This window comes from Cetorhinus maximus, chromosome 24 (assembly GCF_964194155.1).
Source record: "Cetorhinus maximus chromosome 24, sCetMax3.hap1.1, whole genome shotgun sequence".
Taxonomy (NCBI): Eukaryota; Metazoa; Chordata; class Chondrichthyes; order Lamniformes; family Cetorhinidae; genus Cetorhinus; species Cetorhinus maximus.
The window spans coordinates 40255292-40279951 of record NC_135902.1 but is presented as its reverse complement, the minus strand read 5'-3'; the positions used below and the strand labels follow the sequence as shown (position 1 = coordinate 40279951).

At 42.3% G+C, this 24660-nt stretch overlaps 1 protein-coding gene across 1 annotated transcript; it reads left to right on the top strand.

Annotated features, from left to right (window-relative positions):
* The first annotated feature begins 5157 nt into the window (after positions 1–5157).
* Positions 5158–6276, top strand: LOC144699539 (somatostatin receptor type 5-like). Its single transcript, XM_078570586.1, has one exon. The coding sequence runs from the start codon at positions 5158–5160 to the stop codon at positions 6274–6276; it is 1119 nt and encodes a 372-aa protein (XP_078426712.1).
* The last annotated feature ends 18384 nt before the right edge of the window (positions 6277–24660 follow it).

The following is a 24660-nucleotide window of genomic DNA, read 5'->3' as shown; positions in this document are numbered from 1 at the left end:
ACAGGTAGTATTCAGGAGGCGGGAAGGCTGCAGAAGGATTTGGACAGGTTAGGAGGATGGGCAAAGAAGTGGCAGATGGAATACAACGTGGGGAAGTGTGAGGTCATGCACTTTGGTAGGAAGAATAGAGGCATAGACTATTTTCTAAATGGGGAGAGAATTCAGAAATCTGGAGTGCAAAGGGACTTGGGAGTCCTAGTCCAGGATTCTCGTAAGGTTAACTTGCAGGTTGACGCGATAGTTAGGAAGGCAAATGCAATGTTGGCATTTATTTCGAGAGGACTAGAATATAAAAGCAGGGATGTGCTGCTGAAGCTTTATAAGGTTCTGGTCAGACCACATTTAGAATATTGTGAGCAATTTTGGGCCCCGTATCTCAGGAAGGATGTGCTGGCCCTGGAGAGGGCCCAGAGGAGGTTCACGAGAATGATCCCAGGAATGAAAGGCTTAACATATGAGGAACGTTTGAGGACTCTGGGTCTATACTCGATGGAGTTTAGAAGCATGAGGGGGGATCTGATTGAAACTTACAGAATACTGAAAGGCCTGGATAGAGTGGATGTGGGGAAGATGTTTCCATTAGTAGGAAAGACTAGGACCCGAGGGCACAGCCTCAGAGTAAAGGGAAGACCTTTTAGAACAGAGATGAGGAGAAACTTCTTTAGCCAGAGAGTGGTGAATCTATGGAATTCATTGCCACAGAAGGCTGTGGAGGCCAGGTCATTGAGTGTATTTAAGACGGAGATAGATAGGTTCTTGATTGGTAAGGGGATCAAAGGTTACGGGGAGAAGGCGGGAGAATGGGGTTGAGAAACTTATCAGCCATGATTGAATGGCGGAGCAGACTCGATTAGGCCGAATGGCCTAATTTCTGCTCCTATGTCTTATGGTCTTCTGGTCTTAATGCATTTGTGGAGAGCAAACAAAGAAGGGATTACTCAATTAATGGGAAGTTATTGAGAGGGGTTGAGGAAGTGAGAGACCTTGGCGTGCACATCCACAGGTGTTGAAGGTGGCAGTTGGACAAGGTGGTCAAGAAGGCATATGGAATGCTTTCCTTTATTGGGTGAAGTACTGAATATGAAAGCAGGGATGTAATGATGGAACTGTATAAAATGCTGGTTAGGCCACAGCTGACATTTTGTGCACAGTTCTGGTCACCACATTACAGGAAGGACATAATTGCTGTCGGAGAGAGTGCAGAGGAGATTTACAAGAATGTTGCCAGGGCCTGAAAATCGCAGCTATGAGGAAAGATTGGATAGGCTAGGGTTGTTTTCCTCAGAACAGAGGAGGTAGAGGGGTGACCTAATTGAGTTGTACAAAATTATGAGGGGCCTAGGTAGGGTAGACAGGAAAGACCTGTTTCCTCCTGCTGAGTGGTCAATTACCAGGGGGCACAGATTTAAGGTGATTGGTAGGAGGATTAGAGGGGACATGAGGAAAAACCTTTTCACCCAGAGGGTGGTGGGTGTCTGGAATTCACTGCAAAGTTGGTGGTTGAGGCTGAAATGCTCAACTCATTTAAAAGGTAAAAGCAAAATACTGCGGATGCTGGAAATCTGAAACAAAAACAGAAAACGCTGGAAATACTCAGCAGGTCCAACAGCATCTGGGGAGAGAGAGAAACAGAGTTAACGTTTTGCGTCCGTATACCTCTTCTTCAGAGCATTTAAAAGATACCTGGATCTGCTGATGTAACCTGCAAGGCTAGGGACCAGGTGCTGAAAAGTGGGATTAAAACGGGGTGCTAGTTTCTTTCTTGGGCCAGTGCAGATACAATGGGCTCTTTCTGTACCATGGTCCTAATTATAAACCCAGACGGGTTTTTACAACAACGTCACAGTCACCATTACTGAGACTCGCTTTACGTTCATTGAATTTAAATTCCACCAGCCACCCTGGTGGGGTTTGAACCCATGAGGCCAGTGCATTAACCTGTCGATTATTAATCTAGTGACAGTCTCACTGCGCTACCATCTCCCCCAACCCCGCACCTCACCATATTTCCCATCACTCTATCATCCTCATCAAAATCATTATTTTTAAGTAGAAGATTGTCAGAGCATGAACAGCCCCGTCAGTAACAGCAATGGTATAGAAACTATAGGAGCGTTTAAAAGGGAATGGATATGTATATCAAAAAGAAAAGGGAAATGTCTAGGTGCGGGGTAACAGGAATGGGCAGTTCTTGGAGAACCTACAAAAGCGTGAAGAGCCCACCATGTGCTGTACCCTTCTATATGTGCAGGAAGGTACATGGGTCACAACTGGATAATCGCTCGAAACGCAATCAAGGGGATGTACACGTGGCTCGTTTTCTTTAAATCCTGTTGCAGAATTTAAACAACTCGAAATGATGGTCAGTGGGGGAAATGTGGGCCTTGGGTTCATAGGACCGCTGACATTGCAGGAATCGTGTTTATGAGGGATTGTCCCTGGGAAATCTGCTGCAGAAAAACAGGAAAGACCGAAGAAGATAAAGATCGGGTCACAAGCGCAATAATTTATTGGAAATGTATATGAATTAAAACGGTGTTTAAAAAAAAAATACTTCAAAGTCATTGTCAAGCCGCATTGGGGAATGTTTTGTTGCAGCCTCTCGCGTGTATTAAGGCAAGTCTGCAGTGTCAGACTCCATCCAGCCCTTGTGTGTGCCTCATTCGCACCAGACCTACTGGATTCTCTGGTAATGCATTTTCTGATTTTATTCTCTTTCATGACAATAGGGAGACGTGACTCCCCCGCACCTCCCCCGGGGGCCAATTAAAGTTTAAGTCCAGCCCCCATTAAAGATAACGAACAGTGCATGAACATTAATCTGCGCGAATAACGGTTGTAATTGGGAAATGCCGCTTTTCCATGGGGGATTGTCGTTTTCTCTGTAAACAAAGATGTAACACCCAATGCATAGGTTTAAGAAATCGATAGGGTGGCTGGTGGAATTTAAATTCAGTGAGTATAACTCTTGAATCTATTGAAAGATGATCACATGGGGCTCCCCGCCCCCACCCCCATTCATTTCTTGCCGGGGGGGTCAAGGAAAGTCTGAAGATTGGGATAGTGGAATGTGCTGCCTTCTGGAACCCCCCCCTCACCCAACCCACCGTTAACCCGTTTGAGGATGGCCGTAATGAATAACCCACTGTAAATTAAACTCCCCTGGGGACTGCGACCTCAAGGGTTGAATGCATGAAGAGAAAAATAAAAATGAAGCGGAAATTACCTTTGCTTAAATTTAGGTTCCGTGGATCCGCCAAGTCCATATATAATCCGAAGGGCTGCGGATCAAGCCCATTGTTTAAAGAGAGCCCCATTGCGACGCTTCTCCGAATCACTGTCAACGTCCTTCCCAAGTGAGAGTCAGCCCCACTTTTGAAAGAGTAGCTAATTTTAAAAGGAGACCAGTGGAGATGGAAGACAGCCGCCCGATTTTAGAGGTGGGAGCGCTTCGCTATGATTTTGTCCCACATCACGGCCAGTGGTCCTTTGAAAGAGTGCTTGACCGCGGTGGGTGGGGAGGGGTGAGAGTGCAGCATAAGGGAACCAGGTCCGCAAACATGCTCAACTAAACCTGGCAAGAGGTGAGGGTAAGGCTCAGCCTGACCATTCCTTCCTTTAAGGCAGGTTGTGCAGTTCTTACACCCACTGCTGGTGCAGAGGTCCTCAAAACTTTAGACCAAGCGGTCTGGCCTGCAGCAGCCACAGATTCTGCAGAATCAAAAGTGAATAACTTTACATTGACGAGTCCTGCCAGTAAAGGGATTTATTTCCTTCCTATTAATTGGTTGCACTCAATATATTCTTTCGCAAATCGAACTTTAGTAATGATGCCCTAAACTATTGCGAAACCTGTCTGAAATACACATGCCCCGCTCCCTTCAACAGTGAAACGCTGCAAAGTTCCCATCTTAGTTAAAAGCTGGGGTCTAATTGACGCCTAAAGTGATTTTCAAAAAGTTGTGGCCTAAAATAGGAGGCCCTCCTCTCAAATGGTGACTCCCCCCGTTAAAGGGGGAAGGGTCCAGTCCAGCCCTGACAGATTTAAAGGCAGATTAGGCCAGGTTAAAATGAGAGGCTTCATATACTTGCTGAGGATTCGCAGGGAGGTACGTCCCGTCGATCCACAGGATTCCAGGGGATGTAATATTTTATTTTTGGAGTTTTGAACATTTGCCAGACGGGGAAAGTGTTAAATTAGGCGTGACATGTGATTGATGAGGGAGGAGAACATTTTGAGGAATTCCAGGGATGTCTTTCGACACAATCGAGGGAAAAAAGTGACATCCGGAGCTGTCTGTATGAGGACATTGTTCAAATACTTTCAATCATCTGGTGTGTGTGTGTTGCCTGTGCGCCTTATTTGAAAGCTGTTTTTAATCAAGTGCTGATTAAAACATGGGGGGCGGAGGGCGATCGTACCCCCTTTCCAATTTGAACTGTATAGGGACTAGCAGCATGTTGATGTGCCAGAGCAGAAATGCTCTCACCCGCCAGTTAACATCCATTCTTTCCCCCTTCAACCTCTCCCAAGATCAGCGAACTAACATTTCAACCCAAGATGTGTTTTTTTTTTGGTTATTTGTCTAAATACCTGAGAGCAGTTAATAAATATTCCAGTGCCCATGAATCTGGATATGTGAAGAGGTTAGAATTTAGTGAGTGAGCTATTTGACAAGTAAATCTGCAGTGTTTTAAACACACTCTGGAAGTTAATGCCGGGAGAATAAACAGCCCTTACACGTTGGTGTGTAACAGTCGAGGGGGTTCGGTGCAATAAGCTGGCCCTGACAGCAATGGTAAACTTCTCTTGAGATGAGTGATGGAATTTGTAATGAGCTGCTGTAGTGGGCGCTGTGCTTTAACTGATGACCACTGACAAAGTAATTTAATACCAGGAAAGTTGGAAACTATTTGAAAAGAGAGAGTGATTATGGAAAGTAGAGTTCAGCGATCTGGGGCACTGAGCAGATGGGGATGTGGAAACGGCTGGAAATGACTCACAAAAAGCCCCAGCGATCAGAAGCTGAGAAGATGGACCGGATTCCGAATTGGCCATTCAGCTGGTGAAAGCCCCCTTGTTTCAGTGAAGAACACCTCAAAGCGGCTCGGATGTCTTAATCCTGCCTCCGCCGCGTGAACATCAACAGCAACAAAATGAGCTGCTCTCCACCTGAAGGGAACACGTCGGTGCTAAGGGTGGATGCCGAGACCCTCTTTCATCTGGAAGCGGCAGCCAACGCATCCGATGGGCTGTGGCCGGCGAACGACACCCAGGACCTGGAGGATGGAGCAGAGTCAAGTCTCTACGACGTCCTTGTCCCCACGCTCTACTGCTTGGTGTGTGTGCTGGGGCTGACCGGCAACTCGCTGGTCATCTTCACCATTGTCCACCAGGCCAGGATGAGGACAGTGGCCAACATCTACATCTTCAACCTGGCAATAGCAGACGGCCTCTTCATGCTGGGCCTGCCATTCCTCGCTCTGCAGATCGCCCTCCGCCGCTGGCCCTTTGGCGGCTTCATGTGTCGGCTGGTGATGATCCTTGACGGCATTAACCAGTTCACCAGCGTTTTCTGCATCACGGTGATGAGCATCGACAGGTACCTGGCTGTGGTCCACCCCGTCAGATCGTCCAGGTGGCGCAGCCCAAGGCTGGCAAAGAGGGTCAGTGTCATCCTCTGGGCGATTTCCTTCATTCCTGTCATCCCCATGGCCATATATTCGGATGTGGACGGCACTTTGGGTGTATGTACTTTAATCTGGCCGGAGCCTGTGTTTGTTTGGTCCACCACCTTCATTGTCTATACCTTTGTGCTGGGATTTGCCCTGCCCTTCACCATCATCTCGCTCTGCTACATCTTGTTGCTGATGAGAATAAAGAGCGCCCTGATATCATCCCATAGAAGCCAGGCTGAGAACTCAGAGAAGAAGGTCACCACCATGGTCGTGGCCATAGTGCTGGCCTTTGCTATCTGCTGGCTCCCGTTCTACATCATCAACATCTGCGCTGTCTTCCTGCCCATCCCCGACAGCTTCACCCTCAGGAGGTTCTTCGAGTTCATGGTGGTCCTCTCCTACTTCAACAGCTGCGCCAACCCCATTCTCTACATCTACCTGTCAGACACTTTCTGGAGAAGCTGCCAAGTGATGCTGTGCCCCAGGCTGGCGCTGAGGGAGAAGGGGGCCGGTGTGGAGGAGCACCCGATGGAGGGTCTCACCGAGTCCCAGCTCATTGTTTCTGCTGGGCAAGTGGAGAGTGGGTTCAGAGTGTAACCCCACCCCTCCTGCAGGCAGCCCCTTCAAATCAAAAGGTGTCCAAAAAATGAATTTTCAGTCTAGGGCTCTCTTTTTTTTTAGTTTTATGAACAGGGAGGAGAGACAGAAGCAGTGAACCGTGACTGGAGACATCCGAACACACACAGTCTGGGTTTTGCATCAGGATTGCGGGGACCACCAATTTGGCCGCTTTGGATAAGCTATTCTTTTTTTTTAAATTCTTTCTGAATAAACGTGCTAAAAGTCAAAGGAATCGGGACATTTCTATAGACTTGGGCTACACTCGGGCGGGACCCTGCAAGATTCAAGAGCAACTGAACACAGCCTGGCGCATCTACAGTCAGCTCATGTTCAAAATAGTCACACACTATGTCAGGGTGTGACTATAATAATACCACAGATGCAGATTAACACAGCAACAGTGAAAGGTTGTAAATAAGAAGGAAAGAATTGGTTATTGGTTTCGCTCTGGAAGCTGCAAAGCGGTTCACATGCAGTGAATTATTTCGATCGGTGACTGTTCTCTATACGTATTTTAAAGCCGTTATTTCAAGGGTAAAACAGGGCGCAGTGAAAATACAGTCGTAACAGCCGGAATTAGTAAACTGAGGGACTCTGGAAAAGCAATTTTACTGGAGTCACGTAGCTGAAATCTGTTACACGAAACGAGTGCGATAGGTGCAAACCCTCTACTAATCCCACAAACTATTTACGAGCGAGTTGCGTGCGAAGGATTAGGGGGTTCAATGGGTGTTTGGCTGCAGGGCTTGTCCCCGACCCTTTTGGAGGTCACTCACAAATGACCTGGTGGCAAACTATACAATGTAGTAATTTCATCTCTCTCGGTCTGGTGAAATCCAATTGAAAATAGGTTTTTAAACTCGAGTTATGCAAATATGGATTGAACAAGCCTTGGAGGCTTCTCGGTAAATATTAAACAAAGCCCATTGTACTTGTTCCCCGCATTTTTCATTGTCGAAAGGGGAAGAGTGTTTATCCAGCCCCGTGTCACACCTTTCAGAAGCGCCCCAAGGCGCTCTGTCTACTCACTGCGGGATTTAAACTTGCTCTCTCGCTACTTCAGGAAGGCACAGGGGCGAAGGCTGTCACCCCGAGGGCGAAGCGGGTGGGTGGTGGGGGGTTAGATTTCTATCCTGCCGTATAATTTCAGGGCTTCCGTCTAACAATACTTCTCCAATGCTTCACACACTTCCTTCTGCTGCACGGATGATTCCGAAATCTGCATTCTCGCTTTTTTTTACGGATGATTTCCAGTTGAGAAATCTGCATTCTCGCCTTTTTTTTTTGCGGACGATTCCCAGTTGAGAAATCTGCACTCTCAGTTGTTTTTTTTTTAAGAAGATGCGAGGTCAACTCCTCCACAGTCGAACAGAACCTAAGCGAGGGGGGATTTTTTTTTTGCGCTCAGACGGGCGTTGCATCAATTTATTCGGACCAAAGATCGCAAACAAATTTAACTTGTCTTCATGACTAAGTGCATCCCCTCTGTCGCCAACGTTAGACTGTGTGAACGGTTTTAATAAAGATACCAGCAGCAACAGCGCCCAGGCTGTTAAAAATTACATTTCATGCGTCCTCCGTACCTTATCCTGACAGCTGTGCAAAGTTGTGTAAAAGTATTTTGTTGAAACGTGGTTCTGCCAATGCCAATTTAAGAATCGAATAAATATTGGGGTTGGTGCTGGTGTGAATGTTCTTCGTTTGACCCCATCAAATTAATTCAGAAAATTAAAGCAATTTGAACATATTTAAGTTTTTGATTCCTTAAGTAAAATGGTAGTATACATTCATAACGGAGAAATAAGTCTACTTGCAATTGTCGACTAGCATTATCTGTGCTTCATTTAATCTGTAGGTACTGTACTTGCTTAGTCAATGGTCAGTTTTTCCTATTTCTTTCTGAGGTGCCATAAGCCACCAAATTCAAATTCAACATCAGCCTTATCTGTATAACTGTCTCTCACTGACCTGCTATGTTTACTGTGCAGTACTAAAATATTCTGAGTAGGGTCAGTGATTGGTGTCTCTGTCAGATTCAATCCATTAGCTAATGATAAGGGATGGCACAGAAGGCACCTCAAGTTAAATCTGAATTGCTAAAAGGATATGTAGCTGAATTCCATGGGAATCCGGTTGAAGGCACTAACCAGAGGATATTTCGACAATAGTTTCAAAACATGAACAGTTAGGGCTTTTAACTTCCAATATTTGGACCAAGTTAACAATTCAATTGGCTGTAAATCTTTGTCAAAGTTCCACCAATAATGAGAAGATATTATGAATATATATTGACCAAACAAGAAATAGACCTAAATAAAATAGTTATTATTCAGATTTTGAATATGGAGGTTGTAAAGGAACACTGCTTAGGAAAATAGAAACTCCTTACACAGGGATATAAACTGTCTTCAACTTGATCAGCCACATAAGTGTTCAACATGCTTTGAATCTGAACTATCATGGTCAGACACTAAGCAACAAAACTGGTAAAGGTCCAACTTGAAGTGAGGCCTCAAGCTGAGTTCATGGCTTGAGATACTATCCAGATAGCTGACAGAACTCTTCTGATCTAAGTGTATTAAAATGCAATAGAAGGTTAGAACGGATGAGTTGATGCAACATGTTCCTGAACATTATGTTCCTGAGCCATTGCAAAATGACTTGGTTATGTAGTTAAGCACTGAGGGAGACCTCCCATCGGGCTGATTGAAATTTGCTGCACATTGTGTTTGCAGGATGTGCTTTGGGAGCTTTCCAGAAAATTATGCCCACTTCTCACACCAAAACACAAGATTCACATTGATGATGGAGATTTCAGTCACCTGAATATTGACTTGGATCACAACAGCAAAACAACTGAGGAAGATTTATGTTCCTGGGGCAGTGGAAGACAGTTGTTGGAGAGCCAATGAAGTTAGAACTTATTTTGGATTTAATGATGGAGATTCAAACTCAAACCTGAGGAACATCTAAGATCCACTGACTAATCAGATGTGAAATGCTCATGGGGCTGTATGGAAAGGGCAGTAACACAAAAATGTTGAAGTTTAAAAAGAACAGACTTGCGAGGAGATATAAAAAAAATGTTTAAAGAAAATGGACTCATTATGGAGAATCTATAATGGTGAGGAAGGCTGCAGTCAAAATTCAATTTTGTAAAATAAAATTAAAAGGGGCCAACATAACTAAATAGGACTATAAGTTATATTTTAAGGGACAAACAGAAGCCACCTAAAATAGAGTAATTTAAGAAGGGTTTGGAGAACTTGAAATAAAGCACAAACAAAATCATGTTAAAAATGAAGAACATCTAACAAGTGGTTGTTTAAATAGCAGACAAGGTGATACAAATAGAAAGTATCAGGCCATTTAAAAAGGGGAGAGAATTCTGAACCTGGGGATAAGAAAAGAATCCTCTTAAACAGTTTCTTCCCACCTGTTTTACAGAGGAATAGGTTGGAGATTTGCCTAATCCAAGGATTATGTTTTCAGAAAAGACCAAGGAAGAGTTAGGTAATACGCTGTAAATGATAGGAATGGTCATTACAAATGTTACCTATTTCTAAAGTAAGTAAAGAATGAGGTTTAGAAAACATACTTCCAGTGGAAGTGGGTTAAATATTGCCAAATCTTTAAGCAATATTTTAAAAAATTCATTTAATTGGAAAGAGGTCCCAAAGGATTGCAAAATCACAAACATGATTACATTGTTTCAAAATTGCCAAATGGCATCCGATACGAGTCATAGAGAATAAAAGAAATCATAGACAGGGACCTGGAAAGGACAGTTTGACAAAGGACTGCGAGCATGACCCAGGAGGGGGAAACTGTGCTGAATTAAAGAGTTGGATTGTTATTTGGATATTACTTCATGTTGTAGATATCACTGCCATGTTGGCAGTTATATAAAATCGCATAAAGTTAAAAATCACCAAATATAACGAAAGCATTGGGTAGAAAATTGACTGAATTGGAATATTGCCATAAAAGAGAACTTTCCAGTAGGCAAAGGCTTATGGAAGCGATACCTCAGGCCTCTGATATTAATAATATTCATGGCATGAAAAACAATATTTCAAGGGTTGCAAAAGATACTAAATTTAGAGCTATAGCAAACATTGAGAAATAACACAAGCAAGTTCAATGGAAGTTGCAACCTTTGGGAAAATGAGCCAATCGATGAAAAAAGGAGGCAGTGAAGATGTAGGAATAATTGATATGAGACCAGGATAGGGAATTTGAGTTAAATGCAAAAGTCATGCAGCATACTGATCGGGAAAGGAATTTACAGTTATTGGAGAAACTCCTTTGAAACAATCAAACTAGTAATTGTAGTTGTAGTAGTGATAGAACAGGATACAAATCAAAGTTGCAACCCAATAAAAAACACTGGTTAGACCTTTTCTGGAGTAGTGTTCATTACTCCAGTCTTTAGACCATCAGAAGGATACTTTAGCCTTTGAGATAATAGCGCATAGGCCAATTTGGATAATACTCAGCCTCAGGAATCTTATTTATTAGGAAAGATTAATACGAGTTTGTTCTCATTGGAAGTAAAAACAATTTCAGGTGATCTTTAGAAGTTTCCAAAATAATGAAAGGAAACAATTGATAGCAAAAGAAACTATCATACAAAAAACAAATTAAAAAATTAGAAAACCTAATTCAGAAATTAGAGGGTTGACTTTACAAACATGTTCTGGATATTTCTTCACCATCACCCCAACATCTGTGTCCTTGGCCTGCTGCACTGTCCCAGTGAAGCTCAACGTACATCTGAGGAACAGCACCTCATTTTTCAATTAGGCACTTTACAGCCTTCCAGACTTAACGTGGAGTTCAACAATTCCAGACTCTAAACTCTGCCTATTTCATTTCCATTTCTTTGCATGTTTCAGTTTTTCTCTTATTTTCGCTTTCAAACAGTGGAACACTTGCTCTAGGCACATCTTTTGCTTGTTTCTTTGCTTGCCCCAACACCATTCCTTTTTGCCCTGTAAGGGTAGCTTTTCTGTCATTTAATCTCCCGCCATCCACCCAATCACAGACCTTCCTTTGTCCTCCTCCTTGCTCAAAAACTATTACATCTCCACCTTATCCCAGTTCTAATGAAAAGGCATCAACCTGAAACATTAACTTTGTTTCTCTCTCCACAGACGCTGCCTGTCTTGCTGAGTATTTCCAGCATTTTCTCTTTTGATTTCCAGCATTGGTTATCCGATGAGCCATCTGGTGTCAAGTGATGTGTTAAATATTGAGTTACTAAAATGGAAAGCGGCTTAGATTAGTATGCACCCCCCCAACATTCACTCCCTCTATAAATTTTTTATATGTGAGGATTGGGTGATAATTAGGTCCACAAGCTGTCAATGGAGGAGCTGGCACATTTCCAAGTTAATTTGAATATCCTTTGAATTAGCCTGAATGTACAGCTGATTCAAAGGCACTGAACATTGTGTGGGTGGTGGGTGGTGGGGGGGGGCGGGGGGGGGGGGGGGGGGGGGGCAGGGAGGGGACTGAACATGTGGACACTGAACTGGAACAAAGCAGAATGGTGTTGCTGCAGCAGGTAAAGAAAATACACACGCAGCTGATCCAAGCTTTAATACTGCACCTCACCTAAAAAATGTGGCTGTTCATTGTTCCAAATTAATGCTGATCTGCCACTGCAAAGTATTTGGCGTAACAAACACTGCACTATTGGCAAACTGGGTTGGTTCCTAGCTGGCATTTGACATACCTTCTGCAATGTGGAGAAGTCCAATAAACTACATAGCAACACAAGAACAGGAGTAGGCCACTTTGCCCCTCCCGCTTGTTCTGCATTCAATTAGATCATGGCCAATCCGTGGGTAGTCTCTATCTACCCACTTTCATTCTGTGACCTTTAATACCCCTGCGAACAAATATAATACCACAAATCAAAATATTTGGACCACATTTTGCCCTGTTCAGTAATTGTAATGATAAAGTAGCCCAGTCTAAACAGTGCCACATTATCATTACAACGTGTTAACAAATTAGCCATTCATGATTAACCCAATCCTAAGGTTTGGTCATATTCAGAAATGGATCGAGAAAGCTTCGTAAAAGGTGATTTTAAAAAAGTTAATTTAACTTACTAATGTTTTGTTAAAAGCCAAGATTTGAAAAACTAATTTAGAATTACGGTGGACTTCAAAAGAATGGAGATAATTTAACCCCAGGAGAAAGTTGATTTGCATAAGGATTACACTAACCGGCAAGGTTTATTCCAGGTGGTGTTGTCATGGTTATGTCATATGCCTGTAAAACTTATTAGGAAGACGGATACTATTTCTAAAGATGACACCATGGAATAATGGACAATTACCTTGACAAAATGGACTCCAGACGGTCATCTGGCCTCCTTTATGGTTTTTGTACAGACAAGGACAGACACATCTGAGCATACCTCTGGAATGAAATTAAAATGAAAACAACCTTGGAGGACCTTGCATTGAAGAGACTTAAGGTAACAATGACTGTTAGACTTGCTGGCCCCATGAAGATGGAATTACAAATAAAGACATTTTGGAGGCAATTCATGGCTGGAATATTGATTGCTTACCAAACATCCTCCATTGTGTGATGAATTGCTCAGCCATCACCCATTTGTGTGAACAATAGAAACATTGATACTGTGATCACATGACAGAAATTGGCTCGTGATAGGAAAATATCTTATTAATCCACAAGGGCGGCCCAGAAAGTTAGTGTGGGACCAATACTACAAAGGAAGAAATCTTGCACAGTAAAAGGAAAGAACAGTGCCTCAATAAGAAAGTTATCTCAGGCAGTGAAGTGGGGTTAATTTGTTTTACCTGAAAGATTATAATCTTCACTACAGGGGCTCAAACACAATTTCGACTGAAAAAACAAAAGCCTCCAACTTCTATTATCTTCAGTGAACCAAGAGAGAATCCTTCAGGCTTGCAATGTTTCAACTACCATCTTGAGGACTGTTTATGGAAGTGACATGTTTATTTTTTTACCCTTTAAACAATTTAAGTGCAAGCTACATGTCTAGAAATCATCTTTGTGTGTGTGGATGAGGAGTGGGTGTCATTGTGACTATATTTTGGGTGTTGTGCAAATAAATGTTTCTCCTTTCTTTTGAGTTATAAGAAAGCTTGTTTCATGTCTTTATAGTCACAACACTCAAGGGATTAAAACACTTCTCTAAAATACATCTTGTTGCAGTCAGTCAAGAGGTGGGAAAGGGAGGAATTATCTCACAGCTCTCCCCACCTGTATCAGCGTGTTTATTACAACAAAATCAACTATCTGACATGACAGAGGAACAATTCATGAAGTGGTTCAGGCTCATCAGGGATGCTTTAACTGAGGTGCACCATTTGATCAAGGAAGACCTGGGGCCAGTGTAGCTAATTACTCTACACTACCAGTGAAGTTTAGCACTGCTCACAGTTATACAAGGTCCTTTTCGCTATCCCCAAGAGACATCTGAGGAATCACTTGACTGGCCATCCACCACTCTAGTGAGAAGGTAACTGAAACTCTGTATTAAATAAAAACAAAAAACTGCGGATGCTGGAAATTCAAAACAAAAACAGAAACAGAAATACCTGGAAAAACTCAGCAGGTCTGGCAGCATCGGCGGAGAAGAGCACAGTTGACGTTTCGAGTCCTCGTGACCCTTCAACAGAACTAAGTTAAAATAGGAAAGGGGTGAAATATAAGCTGGTTTAAGGTGGGGGGGGAGGAGAAGGGGGGGTTTGTTGGGACAAGCAAGCAGTGATAGGAGGAGATAACCAAAAGATGTCACAGACAAAAGAACAAAGAGGTGTTGAAGGTGGTGATATTATCTAAAAGAATGTGCTAATTAAGAATGGAGAGCAGGACAAGCAAAGTACAGATAGCTCCAGTGGGGGTGGGGTGAAATAAGACTAAAGGGGCATAAAAGGTATAAATAAACGATGGGTGGAAATCCATTTAAAAATAATGGAAATAAGTGGGAAAAGAAAAATCGATATAAATTATTGGAAAAAACAAAAAGGAGGGGGAAGAAACGGAAAGGGGGTGGGGATGGAGGAGGGAGTTCAAGATCTAAAATTGTTGAACTCAATATTCAATCCGGAAGGCTGTAAAGTGCCTAGTCGGAAAATGAGGTGCTGTTCCTCCAGTTTGCGTTGAGCTTCACTGGAACAATGCAGCAAGCCAAGGACAGACATGTGGACAAGAGAGCAGGGTGGAGTGTTAAAATGGCAAGCAACAGGGAGGTCTGGGTAATGCTTGCGGACAGACCGAAGGTGTTCTGCAAAGCGGTCACCCAGTCTGCGTTTGGTCTCTCCAATGTAGAGGAAACCGCATTGGGAGCAACGAATGCAGTAGACAAAGTTGAGGGAAGTGCAAGTGAAATGCTGCTTCACTTGAAAGGAGTGTTTGGGCCCTTGGACGGTGAGAAGAGAGGAAGTGAAGGGGCAGGTGTTACACCTTCTGCGTTTGCATGAGGAGGTGCCATAGGAGGGGGTTGAGGAGTAGGGGGTGATGGAGGAGTGGACCAGGGTGTCACGGAGGGAACGATCCCTACGGAATGCCGCCAGGGAGGGTGAAGGGAAGATGTGTTTGGTGGTGGCATCATGCTGGAGTTGGCGGAAATGCCGGAGGATGATCCTTTGAATGCGGAGGCTGGTGGGGTGATAAGTAAGGACAAGGGGCACCCTATCATGTTTCTGGGAGGGAGGAGAAGGCGTGAGGGTGGATGCACGGGAGATGGGCGGACATGGTTGAGGGACCTGTCAAAACCTCGGTTAAGGAAGAAGGAGAACATGTCAGAGGAACTGTTTTTGAAGGTAGCATCATCAGAACAGATGCGACGGAGGCGAAGGAACTGAGAGAATGGGATGGAGTCCTTACAGGAAGCGGGGTGTGAGGAGCTGTAGTCGAGGTAGCTGTGGGAGTCGGTAGGCTTGTAATGGATATTGGTGGACAGTCTATCACCAGAAATTGAGACAGAGAGGTCAAGGAAGGGAAGGGAAGTGTCAGAGATGGACCATGTGAAAATGATGGAGGGGTGGAGATTGGAAGCAAAATTAATAAATTTTTCCAGGTCCCGACGAGAGCATGAAGTAGCACCGAAGTAATCACCGATGTACCGGAGAAAGAGTTGTGGGAGGGGGCCGGAGTAGGACTGCAACAAGGAATGTTCTACATTCCCCATAAAGAGACAGGCATAGCTGGGGCCATGTGGGTACCCATAGCCACACCTTTTATTTGGAGGAAGTGAGAGGAGTTAAAGGAGAAATTGTTCAGTGTGAGAACAAGTTCAGCCAGACGGAGGAGAGTAGTGGTGGATGGGGATTGTTCGGGCCTCTGTTCGAGGAAGAAGCAGAGAGCCCTCAGACCATCCTGGTGAGGGATGGAGGTGTAGACGGATTGGACATCCATGGTGAAGAGGAGGCGGTTGGGGTCAGGGAACTGGAAATTGTTGATGTGACGTAAGGTGTCAGAGGAATCACGGATGTAGGTGGGAAGGGACTGGACAAGGGGAGAGAGAAGGGAGTCAAGATAGCGAGAAATGAGTTCTGTGGGGCAGGAACAGGCTGACACGATCGGTCTGCCGGGACAGTCCTGTTTGTGGATTTTGGGTAGGAGGTAGAAGCGGGCCGTCCGAGGTTGGGCGACTATCAGGTTGGAAGCTGTGGAAGGAAGATCTCCAGAGGAGATGAGGTCAGTGACAGTCCTGGAAACAATGGCTTGATGTTCAGTGGTGGGGTCATGGTCCAGGGAGAAAGAAACTCTGTATTGTTGGACATTGGCTTTTTATATGACAACAGTAGAGAGGCTAAAGTTTTACCAAAACTATAGTTTCCCTCAGGGTCAGGGTCAATTACACACCTTTGTGTTGTTTTACTTTATAACCATAGAGAATTTTTATTTTTAAATTTAAAATGTTGTGTTGCTGACAATAGAACTTTTGGATCAATGATTTCTGCCACCAAGAACAGAATACTGTCCTTTTAAGATTCAGTTTACTAACAAATCAGGCACCCACATATTTTGCAATTGTACTAAGAGTTGTGTGACATATAGTGTTTCAGTATTTCTTTAAACAAGAATGACATCGCATAGTATTTATTTTAGCTAAGTTTTACAAAACTTCAAATTTAAAATAATTTTAAATTAGGCCAAGCTGTAAGAACTATCGACTCAGCAGTTTTCCACCAAAGTGCTGTGTAGCACAGGTATCACAAGACTATTTGTACAGGTAAACTACATGCAACAGTTCAGATAAATGACACAGATAAAGAAACTCAAAAAAAGTATAAATAACTAATCTCACAATTTCTTTTTAAACTACACCTGCAAAAATATGAAATTGTACTTTATAATCATATTTATTGTATATGAAGAAAAAAAAAATAATATCCAGTTCAAATCAACCTATTATTTTGGAGATTTTCGATACTGTATGAATAACTGGTGTTGCGTGACTCAGAGAGAGGGCACACAGTTCCTGCATTACTGATTTTGTAAACCAATTGAATAAATTCCTTTTTTTTTCTTGTACTATAAATTTACTTTGTTCCCCAATTACATCAGAAACAGAGTTAATTTCATTCTTAAGACTGTAGGGACAGTGGGGCTGTGTTTGCTAGTTCCAATGGCTGTTCAATGTTAATGGATAACATAAGCTAGGAGTACATGGATGCATTTTTTATGGATGCAGTGAATTAAAGCCACAAACGCATTTTGTACATGTAATTGAATTTGAAGTTATTTTAAAATGTGATTTATGCAAAAGTTTAAGAATGAAATACCAAAGGCATACTCTGCTAATAAGGTGATCAATCTTTGGGACTAACAAGATTCACACATTTTTATTGTATATTTTCCATTGTTAACAGAAATAACTTACCAGGGATTGTTTTGAAATTCAAACATGTGCTGAAAAACCTGATCACGACCTGCTTCTGGTTGCTGTCCAGTGATCCCTGTTGAAAGTGCATGTGGGTATGGTCATTGGGCAGTGACAGAATTAGGGGCAGTTGCAAATTTGGCAGGTGACTCTCCCTGTCATGCCTTGCAGATGCACAATGGCCTCCTGGGTGAGGTCCAAGAAGGCACCCGTCGCCCATGGAACTGCATCCAAGTATGGAGGCGAAGGTAGGAGAGTGCAGAAGTTGGTGGGGAAAAAGAAATGGTGAGGAATGAAAGAAAAAAACTCAACTGAAAAGATCTGCCTGGACCCACAACTGGTTGCAAGAGTCACGCAATTTTGCCATTCAACAAAACCGTTCAATTCAAAAGGATTTTTAACAAGTTTTTATTGCTCACATATGCTGGCGACAGTAGTGATGTATTGCCAGTAGTTCCTGTTGGAACTGCATACCAATTCCTTAAAAATATGATACAAGTGGAATAAAATAACTTGCCTCAGTACATGATTTTTATGCTTGTTATTGATATGGTTCATCTGCTCTTTTTTCCATAAATTATTATTGGTCCAAAAAAACTAAGATTGCAAACCAACAGCAATATTCATGTTATGATTCCCATTCAGACCAATAACTTTTAAAAAGAGATATAAATTTTCCAGTGACCGACTCAAAGGATCACGTAATAAGATTCCACATTTTAAGAATTTTACTGTAACAATCACACTAAAATCAACATAGGCCAAACATTACTTAGGAGCAACTAATACACTAAACTACAGAGAAAGTATTCCCTAGCAACTTCTTAACACAACCAAAAACCCCACACAGCATTTATACATTACACCACATTGTCTGCAGGACTATAGTCTTGTGATTAAAGTCCAAAGTTCCTGCTGGCTCCAACAGGATCTCTTCTCCCTGTTTCAGCAGGGTGAATCTTCCAGTGTTCTTTCGAACAAAGTCCCCTTCACTAAACCCTTTGAGCATGATTGAATGGACCTCCCATTCACCAGGTAACCTCTGGTGATTCCATGGTCCTTAACTCTTCACAATCCTTATTTCCTCAAACTTGGGTTCCGTCCTCACCAGACCTCTGCTTGGTGATTAACCCAAAAGCAGTTATTTTCTTCTGTCTGGGTTGGATGCGCTTATTGTGGGTCTTCTTCCCCAAATGGCTGACTACTCTTGACAGTCTGTGAGTCTGCAAGCAGCAAGAACACCTGCCTTTGCCTTGTGTCCAGGCGTTAAAAAAACCTGCACCTGACTTTCAATAAGTTTCCACCTGGGCACCTGTCCCCATGGCAACCAGATCACATAAGTTTGTCTCTGGGCAGACTTCATCCCCCCTCCACTACTCGACGTTACCTTAAAGGTGACAGTTTAAAACATAACTATCTTATAAAGTCTCACATATGCAACAATCTACAGAAAATGGTCATTACTGGATACTTACTTATGTTAGAAGAGGAACTTTATTTATTTTTACTCTGTTGATTGTTGCCCAAATGCTATTTTGTTTTTCACAGGATAGTCCACATTGCACTAGACAAGTGTCTGTAGCTTGCTATCACCTTCCTCCTTTCTTGTATTTCTCATGACTTTCTCACCAAAGTGCAGCCTCTTTCAGTCAGGAAAGGCAACAAAGCCTAAAGAAGTAGGTTCCTCGATGACCCTAGCTCTTGTTGGCCCATGAACAGCTCGTAGAAGGTTTGCTTGCAGCAGACCCAAGAAATTTACCAGTTCTTGCCTCCCCTACCTACGTCTAAAATGGGAACAGCCAAGGCAGCAAAGCTCTCCATCTAGTGGCCTGTCTGAGTACTACTGAAGCTCACACCCAGAGATAGATAAAGCCAAGTGATAGGCAATCTGCTTTTCACACAAAACCAGAACAATCTTTCTTGGATGCATCATCCTCCAAGCTGCTATGTGTGGCATTTATTTACAAGAATAGAGACTTTATATGAGAATTTTAACTTACGTAACAAGTAGTTTCTGCATATGAAAACAGAACTAGGCACAAGTATACATGCAAATAGCAGTAATAACATTCTAATGTCTACAAATTTTGCATGTAATAATGTAACATCACCAAATACCTATGAAATACCAATCTGTCTTCACTTTCACCACTGTAACCTCATTAATTCCTACGCAATGAATCACAACATACAAAAACCAAGGAGAGATACATCTTTACTTAAAATGTTTAAATTCTACCGTTGAAGCAAGATGTGTGACGTGAATAATTCTGTACAAATCTTTAGCGGGTTGGGAAAGTCCGAGTGAGAGAATCAGAGCATCAACTGCTCTTATAATGGTGATACCATCTTAGCTTTTTAAAATTCTGATCCAGAGGACAGGAAGTAGGAGATATGACAACGTCTCCAAACTTAATGCACTTGAATTTTAGGGATGCTGAGTCAGGAGGGAATGTCAGGGAGGGACAATGGATAGGTTGCTGTTTGCAAAATTCAGATGGCAAGTTATACCACTGGACTGCATTATTTTAGTTTTGAAGTAATGCTATTAATATTAATTTCCTTGACCTTACTGCAATTATTTACCATATGTCAGTCAATAATTGTGCTGCAATGATTTTCCCTGCTTGGGTTGGGATGGGATAAAGTCATACACAGGCAGCATATATATTAGATAGATAAATGTATAAGCACCATTTCCCCCCTCATATTTATGAGAACCTATTTAATAATATTTAAAATGGGATACAGATAAGCGTGAGGTCGTTCATTTTGGACCAACAAAGGATAGATCCGAGTATTTGTTAAATGGCGAAAAGTTGGGAGCAGTAGGGGTCCAAAAAGATTTAGGGGTCCAGATACACAGATCATTAAAATATAGTAAAGTGGTACAAAAAAAATCAAATAGGCTAATGGAATGTTAGCCTTTACGAAGAGAAGACTAGAACACAAAAGGGAGGAAGCCTTTCTATAGCTGTACAAAGCTTTGGCTAAACCACATCTGGAATACCGTGTTTAGTCTTTATACCACACCTTAGAAAGGATATATTGGCACTGGAAGGGGCAGATTCACCAGAATTTTACCAAAAGTTCCAAGGGTAAAATTATGGGAAGAAATTACATAACCTAGGTTCCTATTTTCTGGAACCTAAAAGGTTAAGGGATGATTTGTTTGAGGTTTTTAGGATTTTGAAGGAAGGGCAGATAGTGAGTAACTTTCTCCATGGGTGAAGGAGTCTAGCGTAAGGAGACATTTCCTTAAAAATGAGAACCAGCCCATTCTAAATGCGGAACTCTTTCACAAAAAGCAGTCTACACTACCTCAATTATTAATTTTAATTCAGAGCAATAGATTTTTACTAGCCAAAGGTATTGTTAGGAAATAGAGACAGTTTAAGTAAGTTAAGTAAGTTGTATTTGTATTTGTTGGTGTTAGGAATGAATCTTAGCTTTAATGTTTAAGTTTGATTTGTAGTTCTGTATTTGTGGGTTAAGAAAAGGTCAAATTGGGTTTTAGTTTCACTTTAAAAGGGTGCTTGCATTTCTAATGAGTGTTTTACGGCTGTAAGCTAAGTCAAGCAAACAATTGTAGGGGAAAGCAGCGTTGTTGCCTAGCAACAGGGGTCCAGAGAAGCAGGTCCCGCCCACAGCCACACACAGAAAAACAAAAGAAACAGCAGTTTTAAGTTCAATTTGAAGCCAGGACTCCAGAGAGACTGGACACTGGGAGAGGGAGCTACAGATTTCCTAAAAGAACCAAAAGGTCCCAAGGCCAAAGGAGTGAGACAGAAACAGGAGAAAGTTCCAAACAGACCTTCTGGTTAAAAGGAAGGACAGGAATCTGGAAAAGGTCCTGTTAAGTGAAGTTAAGAGTGAGGGGCAGAGAGAAAGGCTCCAAGCTTCAGATTTAAAGAGGCAAAAGCTGCAGAAGGCAGATTTAAAGCAAGAGCAGATTGCAAGAGGCAAGAAGGTCCAAAGAGACAACTGAAGGTCTGTAACCCTTTGCTATGGGCATGTGAAGCAGTGGTGTACTGTTGACGGCTGAGTTGATGAGAGACAGTGCATGGAAGAAAGCTTGATTGCATCTGGTGACCTGGGGGAGAGGAATATCGGAAGGAGAGTTCAAAACCCTGGAGGTCAACCCTTACGGAAGGCATCTGAGGGAAAGCATCGGTTTGGGAGAAGATTCCAAAGCGAGTCCTTGGAGAGTGGAGATTGGAAGGCCTCATGTGAAGGATGGAGTTCAGTGAGACTGGTTGGTTCATGATGTGACAAGCGTCTGGGAGGAGTTGAGGAGAGATCCATAGCATCTGGTTGAGGTGAGACCTGTTACTTGGCTTCAGAGTGTGGTGTGTCTGACCACAGGGTGCCCATTGGTACATGACTGTACACTTACTGCGGACATTTGAGTAGAAGATAGTTTTTATAACTTGTATTATCCTTTCAAATCTGTACATATCAGTAAAGGCATCGTTATGGGTGAAGGGGTATTGTAATATAGTTCATCCTTTATTGTTCAATAAATGAGTTATGCTTTTGTTAAAAGTTCATCAGCTGACTCCTGTGGCTCTGTTCAGTAGCTACTCTCATGTATCTAAACAAACAAATAAAAGTTAGGATCTATCAAGCTGGGTTCCACTCTGGGACCAGGCTTGTCCAGGGGTAACCTCAGCTGGGGTCATAACAGTATTGAGGGATGTGGAGCAAAGGAAGGTAGATAGGCTTTGGATATAGAGCAGCCATGATTTTACTGAATGGCAAAATAGTCTTGAGGGCCTAATGGTCTATTCTTCTTTTAATGTTCCTATTGTGTGGTGATAGCAAGAGTTCAAGGGTACTGTGATATCATCACTTTTCTTAATACCTTTGTGACATTATTGCTTTCCCAACAGCCATGTAGCACTTATGTCATCTCCCTGTTTACAATGATCTGATGTCACCTGCAATAGATCTCTTTAAGACTTACATTGAATTTAGGAAAACCATACAGATTGCATTCTGATACCCACATTCCCTTAAATCCCAGATAATCTGTTCTGGTGACATTCTATGTGACTGTGACAGTGGTAAACAATCCCTCCTCATCCTCATCTTTATCAACCATCTGCAGCCTTTGGTATAATTGACCATTTCATCCTCCTCCAACACCACTCCTCAGTTGCCTAGCTGGGTGAAATTATGATTACCTTTAAAGTATCCAAAGGGTCAACTGAAAACACAACATGAGGTTCCATATGTACGCTCAGCTCTATCTTACCATCACCTCTCTTCACTAAGTCCACTGTCTCTGATTTGTCACATGACTTCTCCGACATGGAGCGTTGGATGAGCAACTAAATATTGGGAAGACTGAAGTTATTGTCTTTGATCCTACCACAAACTTCGTTCCCTGACCACCATTTCCATCCGGCTCCCTTGCAACTGTATGAAGTTGAGCCAAACCGTTCGCAAGCTTGATGTTGTGTTTGACCTCAAAATGAGCTTCCAACCACACATCCATTCCAACACCAAGATTAACTACTTCCATCTCCATCACAACCTCGGTCCGCCCCAGCTGATCTATTGCTGAAAAAACTCAACTATTATTACCTCCAGATTTGAATATCCAGTGAGTTCCTCGCCATATTCACATCTTCCTCCCTCCATAAACTTAAGATACGGACAGCAGAGTTTTGAATTAACTTAACTCGAAACAAGTCTCGTTTGCTCATCACCCTGTGCTCACTGACCTACACTCTTCCCAGCCCAACAACGCCTCAATTTTAAAATGTTCATTTTTATTTTCAAATCTCTCCACACCCTCACCCTTCTCTATCTCTTAAACTTCCTCCAGCCCTACAAGTCTTCAAGGGCTCTGCACTTCTCCAATTCTGGCCTCTTGGGCATCCCTAATTTTAAGTGTTCTACCATTGGTGACCATGCTTTCAACCACCTAAGCTCTAAGCTCTGGAATTCCCTTTATAAACCTCTCCCTCCTCCTTTAAGATGCTCTTTAAAACCCACCTCTTAGACCAAGGTTTTGGTCAACTGTCCGGATATCTCCTTTTGTTGCTTAATGTAACAAAAATGACTGTTAAGCACCTTTGGGGCCTTTTGCTTTGTTAAATATGCCATATAAATGCAAGTTGCTGTTGACAGTTAGTGTTGGCTAGGTGGTGGCATAATGGTACTGTCATTAGGCTAGTATCCCACAAGACCCAGTATAATCCCCTTGGGGACCTGGGTTCATAATCCCACCATGGCAGATGGTGAAATCTGAATTCAATAAAAAGCTGAAATTAAAAGTCTGATGTTGACCATGGAGCTGATTGTTGTAAAAACCCATCCAGTTCACTAATGTTCTATAGGGAAGGAAATTGCCTGGCCTGCATGTGACTCCAGGCCTACAGCAATGTGGTTGACTCTTAAATGAATTTAAAAAGCTCAGCCTTTATTGAAAACTGCTTTGGGATTTCTTTATATCACTTAAACAGGCAGACTAATCTTCAATTTAATATTTAATTAAATAAAGGAAGCTTTGAGAATTCAGTGCTCTGATGCATCAGACCAGATTATTTGCTCAAGTCCTGGAGTAGGGCTTAGAATGCACAACCTTCTGACACAGAGGTGAGAGTTCTGCCATTAAGCCAAGTTACACTTAGTCATTAAGAAGCCAAAAGGTAAATAAAATATCCCAGTGTTTTATTGCAAGGATGTCAATGATTAAAAATTGTAATTTTCAACATTATAACTGGATATAGTTCAGAACACAAGATAATGGATATTGTTGAAAAAAAAGACATGCTCATCAGGAATCAGCAATACTCAAGTTCTGTATTGCCCAACAGCTATTTATAATGGCTTTTGTTTATGGGTAACTACGGAAGTTCAGTATGTTTATATCTGCTTCTGAGGAAATGCAAAATGCTGAAAAACTGCAATTTTGAATATTTTTGATGGTTGACCTTTCAGTCTATTTTACTGGCTATAGTTACATTGTACAGTTTGCATCCATGCTTTTTTGCATTTACATTGATGCTAAATGTTCTATAACTCAACGTGAAGTCAGCCAGATCCAATAAAGGTAAGTATAGTGAAACTACCACCAGAAGAACTACCTTCATCAGCTTCACACTGGCTGCAGTAGAATGGTAACAAGTGTGATTTTTAAAAAAAAATCTTCAAAATGCTCCAATAAACTGCTTGTAAACTTAGTAAAATTATTTTTTAAATGGTTGAATGTTGATAAGGGGCCAACAACCCCATTGGCTCTTCAGTCACATCATCAAAACTGCTACCAGAATCATCAGCATTACTTAGATCTGCAAAGAGCTATTTAAAAGTCTGTAAAAGATACCTGTACAACGGCATCATTAATGGAAGTATATGTAGGTAAATTCCACTGCGTATTTGAGGACAGAAGTTAAGATTCATTCCTGGAATTCCTGCTTGGGCGTTGATGGGTGACTTGGCATTAAATT

Coding starts and splice junctions, on each gene's coding strand:
- LOC144699539 (XM_078570586.1), top strand. CDS start 5,158: ATGAGCTGCTCTCCACCTGAAGGGAACACGTCGGTGCTAAGGGTGGAT.